The 8994-nt window shown below is 42.7% G+C and overlaps 1 protein-coding gene across 1 annotated transcript in view; it reads right to left on the bottom strand.

Annotated features, from left to right (window-relative positions):
- Positions 1–2820, bottom strand: part of LOC119427053 (protein NLRC3-like) — a 21345-nt gene extending 18525 nt beyond the window's left edge. The window contains exons 1-3 of the mRNA XM_037694634.1: positions 2731–2820; positions 1960–2173; positions 43–1813 (exon numbers count right to left, since the gene is read on the bottom strand). Of these exons, the coding sequence (XP_037550562.1) occupies positions 43–1813; positions 1960–2173; positions 2731–2820 (2075 nt within the window). The remainder of the gene's footprint in view (positions 1–42; positions 1814–1959; positions 2174–2730) is intronic.
- Between the last annotated feature and the right edge of the window lie 6174 nt (positions 2821–8994).

Below are 8994 nucleotides of genomic sequence, written 5' to 3'. Positions count from 1 at the left end.
ACTATATAACTGGTAATATTTGATATCTGTTTTTATACATACAGAGATTTGTTTGATTCTTTGATCACTGGCAGCAGCCACACAAGTGCCTCCTTTGAAGCAGAGAATTTCTTCAGGTCAAATATCTTTAAATCTTTCTGTGAAGACAACAAGATGAAGGCAAGTGCTGACCACTGAGAAGGAGTGAGCTCCTTTACAAAGTCATTTCCCTTCAGGTATTGTTGGATCTCTGCCTCTAGAGAATGGTCATTGAGTTCGTTCAGCCAGTAAAACATCCGAATGCTTTTCTCAGTTGGACAATCACTGATCTTCTTTTTGATGTACTGTACAAGCAGTTTTTTGACCTGTGACTGCTTTCCTCTCTTTTTTATCAGACCACGTAAATGTGTTTGATTATCTTTCTGTGAAAGTCCCAACAGAAAGCGGACAAACATGTCCAGGTAGCCATTTGGACTCTCCAAAGCCTTGTCCACTGCATTCTGGTACAGCCGTTCATATTTAGGATCCTGCAGAGTTGACTTACGCTTTTTTCTTAGTAGATTGACACCAGAATTCATGAACTTAAGAAAAACGTAAAGAGCAGCTAGAAACTCTTGAATGCTCAGATGAACAAAACGAAACATCCTCTCATGGTTCAGTCCACTCTCTCTCTTCAAGTCCTCAGTGAGCATTCCTGAGTAAATTGAGGCAGTGGTTAGGTCTATGTCATATTGTTTTAGATCATCTTCATAAAACATTTGGTTTCCCATCTCCAGCTGTTTGAAAGCCAGTTTTCCCAGAGCAAGAATGATCTTCTTTGTATCTGCATTCCATAAGGTATGTGTCTCAGATCTTGAGTGATATTTTGCATTGTCCAGTTGGGCCTGAACAACTAGGAAATGGATGTACATCTCAGTCAGGGATTTGGGTAGCTCTTCTTTCTCCATCTTCTTTAGGACATGGTCCAGAACTGTAGCAGTAATCCAGCAGAAGATTGGGATGTGGCACATGATGTGAAGGCTTCGTGATGTCCCAATGTGGCGTATGATCTTGCTGGCCTGCTTCTCATCATTAAATTTCTTCTTGAAGTAATCTTCCTTCTGTGCATCAGTGAATCCTCTGACTTCTGTCACCATGTCAACATACTCAGGAGGAATCTGATTGGCTGCTGCCGGTCGTGTGGTTATCCAAAGAACAGCAGAGGGAAGTAGCTTCCCCCTGATGAGGTTTGTGATGAGCACATGCACTGAGGTAGGTTCATTAATATTGGTCAGGATCTGAGTGTTGTGGAAGTCCAGGGGAGGCAGACATTCATCCAAACCATCAAAGATGAACAAAACCTGGAACTCGTCAAAGTGGCAAATTCCTGCTTCTTTAATTTCAGTGAAAAAGTAATGAATGAGTCCCACTAAGCTGTAAGTTTTATCTTTCAGTAAATTAAGCTCTCTGAAAGTGAATGGGAAGATAAAGTGTATGTTGTGGTTGGCTTTGTCTTCAGCCCAGTCCAAAATGTACTTCTGTGTATAGACTGTTTTCCCAATGCCAGAAACTCCTTTGGTCACCAGGGTTCTGACTGGCTCATCTCTTTCAGGGATAAAAATATTCTCAAATTTGATGGTTTCTAAATCTGCTGGTTTCCAAGATGCTGCTTCTGTCTGTTGGACCTCAGGTTGATTATTGACTTCTTGTCTCTTATGCTTTGTGATGTAGAGCTCAGTGTAGATCTGATTCACACATTTTGGGCTGCCTTCCCAGGAATTACCCTCCAACAAGCACTGAAACTTTCTTGTTAGATTAGTCTTCAGTTTTTGTTGAGAAATCATGGCGTGTGTTTCTAAAGACACAAAAGAGTCTATGAATTTACAGTGATTGCCAGCAAATATGTGAGAACAAAGTCCATTCTTCATGCATTATTACAAATAATAATAATAATGCACAAACTGATGTACAAGGTCATGAGAGAAAATGGAACAATCTTACTGTTTTGCAGATATTCAGCCAGCTCATCATGCTTTCTTCTTCTCAGGAAGTTTAGAGCAAGCTTTACAAATGCTTCTCGGTTGCTTTTTGTTTGCTCTTCACCAGCTGTTTCTTCATTGACTTCTTTAAGCCTATCTGGGCCTTCTGGACTCAGGATGTTCTTTATTCTCATCAGTTCATTCTTTACAAATTCATTCATGTCATTTTCCAACACCTAGAAGAACACAAAATATGTTGAGAATTGTTTGAAGCTGACAGAATACGTTTACATTCTTGACAATAAAAGTTGAAGAAATAATCTGATTTGGATGTAATTTGGCACACATGCAGATGATCATTGGGTATATAAATGATGGAATTTGCAATGAACTAACACAACTAAAACTAACAAAAGAGATATATCTGATGACCTCAGAAATGTAGTTATAAAGCATTTACTAAAGCATCAGACAGTCAAAACCATGAGACAACATCAGCAGGACCAGAGAATGCCTTGTGGATGCAAAGAACTCTGCACTGAGTTTGATAGTCATCACCTTGTAGGCTTGCAAGGTGCTTGAGGTCAAATCAAATTCAAATTATATTTATTTGTGTAGCACATCTAACATGGTTAAATGCTGCTCACTAAACAAACAGCAAAAAGACTATGTTGAATAAAAAAGACCATAAAAATGTACAAAAAATATAAGACTAAAGAAAACCATTAAAATAATGCAAAAAAGAGTAAAAATAAAAGTAAACCTTCATGCTGTATTAAAGGCCAATGGGTACCCGCATAGCAGGCAGGTTTGGGCCAGACTTGGTCTCAATCTGGTACTGTTTACATGGCAGATATGGGCCAGGTTTTGGTAATGATGGCATTCTACAACTGGCCCAGCTATGCTTTGGTATATGTTGTCAAGATCTGTCTCATATGAACAGGCACGCATGTGTTCTATTAAGAACAGCTACCTTAAATTATACACAGATGGCTCCAAGAGCACAAAAGTGTTTGGGGGAATATGGATATACATATCATAGTTTCAGACATGCAAATCTAGATGCACAGTAGAGATGGTGGTGTAGTGTGTCAAGGTCAGCTTTGTTGTACCTTCACTACTAATTATTTAAATATAACGGGTTCTCTCTTTTTCGAGTTAAATTAAGGCCATGTGACGAGGTAACTGTGAAGATTGTTTAATCAGTGACAAGAGATGTTAATTTAACTTTGACCCATCAGAATAAATGTGGTCATTTATTTAACATAATCAAAATTTAACATCAAAACATGTACACGTGATTAGCTGATCTGGTTCTGATTAATAAAACTTGGCATGCTTTACTAATAAGACAACAAGACATTTCTGAAGGCATCTACATTACTGGCAAAATAGAAGAGTTGAAAGGAAGGATTGAAGGAGTTTAAATGGAAGATGGATGAGGGAAGATGTATGTTTGTTGACCAGAATTAGCACACTTCTTTCAACACCAGCTAAAACCCCCCGGTCCACTTAGTGCGCGACATCTCTTTATCTTTGCAGATGATGGATCAGCTCCGGTCTAGATGTCTCTATGCACGCTACCTTTACAGCGTCTCCGGTCAGGGTGACTGGTCATCGTCAGAAGCCGTGTTGACTTACTCCGTTCAACAAACATGATCAGCTCCCTTCGAAATTGGAGGCATTACGCCCGGGTGGATTCACAGCAAGCTGTGAGTCCGTCAGAGTTTCCACTCAGATGTGGAAGACTCCACAAGGCTAGAGAAGACTCCATAGACTAGACTTGACTAGACTCAGACTGAGTAGTTCCAGGAAGTGTGGACTTTTAAAGAGTTCTCACTTCCGGTCACTCAGGACTTCCTGATTGGTTGAAACAACCAACAGGGGGGGTGTTTCAGGGATGTCAGAGGGTTATTAAAAGTCAAAAAGACAGCAGGAATGTTTAGGAACGTTTAGTACAGACAGAGAAATGTTATGGCGAAGTGGGACAACGCCAATGCCAGTGTTTCTCTTTTTACCGTCTGCTAGGTTTAAAAACAATACAGCCTGTTCTAATAACTTCCCTCTGACTGTCTCCGACTTTTGACCGACATCACTACTTCTCCTTTAGGCAGAAAATCAAAATGCATAACTACTTTGTAAATAGACATTTAACTTGATTTCTAATTTAAATGAGGTGTAAAAAAAATCATTAATACTGTTTCACAGCTGATTTAAAATGAGTAGTTCACTTCAACTTTAGCAATGATATGAACTTAACACTCTTTTTGATTATCAAGATATTGTAAAATAGTAATGATAATATAAAAACAAGAGTGTTCTTTCAATTGATTGTCACGCTCAGCGGCCCCCGCTGCCCCCCCATCTGCCTAAGCCTCTGCTCTTCATATCACAGCCCCTGCTTTAAGATCATTCACGTTTTTTCCTGCCTCAGTTTTCTGTTTATTTCATCCTGTTTGGTCCTGCACTGCCTATCACCCATTTTCTGCTCCTGTCACTCTCTCTCAGCAATCTGCACTCATCTGCTGCACCCTGTCTCTGCAATCACCACTCACCTGCCACACCTGTTCAGCTCACTACTTAAGCTCCACTCTCACTCTCCTCAGTGCCAGATTATTGAAAGCCTCACAGCAAGTAAATTATCCAGCAGTCCTCGTCCACAGTTTCTTTGTTTATGACCACAGCTTTGTTCTTGACTCCTCGCCTTGTCTTGCCCTTGTCTGGATACCACGCCTGCAGCTTACACGGTACGACCTTGCTCCCCTCTTTGACAACGACCACGGATTCTCCTTTTTGGATCATCCTTTTGCCTGTTCACACAGCTCCTGGCTCTCGACCCCTGCTACGTCCCTGGATTCTGTTTCCTGCCCAGCCCTCCAACGTTCTTTGTCTCAGCTCTGCTCCTGCCACAGAAGGTTAGTGACGTGCACACCACCTCTCAGCTCCCAGAACCTTTTTGCAGTCACTAACCTGTCTGTCTTCATAGATTGGACCAGAACTGAGGCTCAGATCCTTCAGACGAACGCCTTTAATAAAATAAAACCTTTTATTTTAATGTTGTCCTGAGTCAGGTGTTGTGCCGATCCATACAGACTCGTTACATTGATTACTTCAGGATACAATAAAACAGTCTCTGGATGAACTAATTTGTATTTCTGGATTCAAATCAATGAAATAACAGTTCCTGTCCCATGAAGGTCTTCAGAGGCAGGTTTTGGTCAGATGCCGAGTTCACTACAGTCCCCCCTTTGGAAATCATCACCTGTCCATGGGGAAGAATTCCAACATGAACTTACGCCTCCGAATATCCTTGATCTTGATGTAATCCAACAAACAAAAGTCAAAGAAGGTAATCCCACAACAGTTTAGGTAATTCCACAATGTTGTTGGTAATTCCATAATGTTGTTGGTAATTCCGTTGTTGCAATGCTTTAACCCCTTGGAAACAAAGTCTGTAATCCATTGGAAAAAGTCATATAATCCACAACGATAAATCCACAACGATTGGAGGTGTTGATTGATTGGCATGCAGAGGGGTTCCCTCGATTGAACTGCAGAGGCGACCACTGAATGGAGATTGGAGACCCACGTTGGAGTTGTAGGTCCCTTCAGCGAAGATTGCTGCTGGTGGTTCCCAGTGGGTGCCATTCTGGTTCTATGTGTTATGCATTTATGTGGTTTTAGTTGGGTTTATGAGTGAGATTTTACATAAGACCTTAACCTATAAGCACCTGATGTGTAAGCTATCATGGTTTAGATCAGCTACAGTTACCAGTTTAAAGGGTGGGTCATGCTTAAAAATTTATATAGGGATTTGTACCTATAGAAGGGCATTCCAAACTATTTTTCCATTCCTAACTTGGCTTAAGTTAGATTTACATGGCAAAATATAGTTTGGTTCAATTGTCTGTTGTCCTTTAAGACGAACGACTTGAGGTTTGGTTTTCCCTTAAATGTTTTTGGAGTCTATGGCGAGACTCAACTGAAGGATTAGCTAGCCCCCCCACCCCCGAATAGGATTGTTTGAGTAGGTTTGGCTTGAGCGTCGTGAGACCAATGTAGGTTATGGTACTTAAGGTAGCATTAATCTACATTGACTCCTCAAAGATTGAATTTTAACAAATGAACTGCATGTTGGCATAGTTAAAGTCCTTTTAGTCTCGAACTAAAGTACACACAAAATTCATTCTTGCTGGGGGTGTTCAGAAACAATACCAAAAACCAATTAAACGATGTCTCAACATCGACAAAAATAGTGATTAAGCAACCAGAAAAACAATGTTTCAAGATTGACAAAAGTAGTGATTAAGCAACTAGAAAACGACATTTCAGTGCGTCACTCACTCTGACTGTCAGATTTGATCATGTTATCGTGTCTGAGTTGTTATCTTAACACTTAATTAAGCTTAAACTTATTTAGTTTCTGCTTGGACGACCTTTTTTCCCACTAGGTCTGAGTTTGTGAGATCTTTGTCTCTTGTGGAGTTATTGAACGCCTTGTGTAGTTTAACCTGGTTTCGATGTACCCATTTAACCATTGGCTCCTTTTGGCCTTTGCTGATTTTGATCTGATAGACAACTGGAGACAGTTTGTCTGTTATCAGGTGGGGTCCAGTCCACCTGGGCATCAGTTTGCGGGAGAGAGGTCCGGTCCCGGACTCTCCTTTCCCGGTTGTGGGGGTGAACGTGTAGTACCAGACCCTATCTCCCACTTGGAGTTCCTCGTGAGAGGCCATTTGGTCATAGTACGCCTTTCGTCCTTCAGCGGATTTTTCCAGGTTTCTCTGGCAAGCGCAAAGGTGTTTTTAAGGTGTTTTTCCAAGTCATTCATGTATTGTTGTGTGGTATAGGCTGTTGCCATGGCGGCATCGCCTGGTTGGTACAACAGGTGTAGAGGGAGAGTCATTTGTCGACCCGTCATCATCTCGAAGGGAGAGATGCCAGTCTATGTGTGTGGAGTGGCCCTTATGGCCATGAGGACCAGAGGGAGTTTCACGTCCCAGTCCTTGTGGTTTGCGGCTATGTATTTCTTCAAAATACTTACCACAGTTCTGTTTGCTCTCTCTACTTGGCCTGAGGCCTGTGGGTGGTAGCCAACATGAAAGTTGACTTTGATGCCTAGCATCTTCCACAGTTCTTTCATCACTTCAGCTGTGAAGTGCGTACCTTGGTCTGAGTTCACCCTAAGGGGAAGTCCAAACCTTGAAAATACATGATTCATTAGTAACATAGCAGTTGTTTGTGCTGTGTCGTTAGGAGCTGGTAGGCATTCTACCCATTTGGTAAATGCGCAAGTTACCGTGAGAAAATATTTATTTCCTCTAGTGCTCTTAGTAAGTGGTCCAACCCAGTCGATCTGGAGGTCGGACCATGGGAATGCAATGCCTCTACTTTGCAGTGGTGCTCTGTGGAGTGGTCTGGATGGCTGAAACTGGCCACAGACCAGGCACCCTTTTATATAGTTCTTGACATCCTTTTTCATTCCAGCCCAATAAGCAACTTGTTTTAATGCTTTCAGCGTGGCGTTATCTCCCTTGTGTCTTGCGGACGGGAGGTCATGCGCATGAACTAACATCACCCCCCTGTGGTCATGGGGGACCACGAACAAGGGTGAGGATGTCAGTCCATGAGCAAAAGTTAGGATGCCCTTGATTAGTTTTAGCTGTTTGCGCAGCTGAAAGAGGACTTTAAGGTCTGGATTGGAATCCAGGTCGGCTTTGGACGGAGTGTTTTTCTCTGGGTCAGTCAAGTTCAGCATCATCGAGTTTATCGCAGGATCCGACTTCTGAAGTTGGATGATGTCTGGGTCAGTCAGCACGGGTTGTACAAAGACTGTGTTGTCAGCCGGCTTGGCTGCAGCCTTTGCACTTGTGACTGCCATTACCTCGGCTGTAGGTTGTATTGACAGAGTTGCGAGCAGCCAGGAGGGGTCAAAGGACCACAGAGGGCCGACCACGGCTCTGTCCTTGGCTAGGAAGTCTGCAAGGTCATTATACCGCTTGTCATCGCTTTGGACTCTTGAATGTCCTGGAACCTTTTTCCAATAGACCTGTAGGTCATGTGATGTCACCAAGTGATCACATGCCATGATAAGCTCTTTGTGTTTGACCACTTTCTTGTTGCTTGTGAGAAAGCCGCTCTGTTTCCACAGAGCGAGATGACACAAGAAACTAAGTCGAGCGTAATTAGAGTCCATGCAGATGACTAATGTTTGGATGGAGCGTTCTACTGCCATCTGGAGAGCTATTAGGATTCCTGCTATCTCAGTGTACTGAGAAGTCTGAGAGCCTTATAGCTAAAAGTGACCTCTTCTTGGTCTTGGAGGAGGACCCCTCCAACACCGGATTTGCAGGTCTGTTCGTGGTGGAATGAGCATCCATCCACGTACAGCGTTGTCATATCTTTGCAGATATTGCTATCAAAGTAGTGGTGATTCGGGTCATCACTTACTGAGGGTTTTTCCGCAGCTGGTGGATGGGTGGCAGTTACATCTTGTGTACATTCCTGGCAGAGCGCCAGGTCGGTGCCCAAATGTGACTTCTTGTTTTGTCCGTAGCCGATGTCTAGATCAAAACTTTGAAGCGCCATGAACCACGTGGCTACCCGTGAGTTTGTCACCACACCATCTCTGATGCGTTGGCTATTCAGGAAAGTCACTGGCTGGTGTTATGTTTCAACAATGATTTTTTTGTCCACCAATGTAACTGGAGAAGTGTTTAACTGCCCACACAGTGGTCAGTAGAGCTTTCTCACAGTCTGAGAACTTTAATTCGGGGCCTGCCATTGTCTTACTGGCGTAGGCCACCACACGCTTGTCTTTGTCGTGCATCTGGTACAGACCTGCACTCATGCAGTGAGCTGAGAAGCCCACTTCCAGGTGAAACTCTTTGTTCTAGTCTGGATAGACTAGACATGGGGCTGACTTGAGTCTGTCCCTGAAAGCGTTCATTGCCTGCTGTTGGTTATCAGTCCAGACAAATGGGACGTCTTTCTTCAAGAGTTCCGTCAGTGGTTTCGCAAAGTCTGCATAGTTCTCTATAAATTGGCGTGAGTAGTT

This window comes from Nematolebias whitei, chromosome 2 (assembly GCF_014905685.2).
Source record: "Nematolebias whitei isolate Nwh7 chromosome 2, NemWhi1, whole genome shotgun sequence".
NCBI lineage: Eukaryota > Metazoa > Chordata > Actinopteri > Cyprinodontiformes > Rivulidae > Nematolebias > Nematolebias whitei.
The sequence above is the reverse complement of the archived record's forward strand: the minus strand, read 5'-3'. Positions and strand labels throughout refer to the sequence as shown.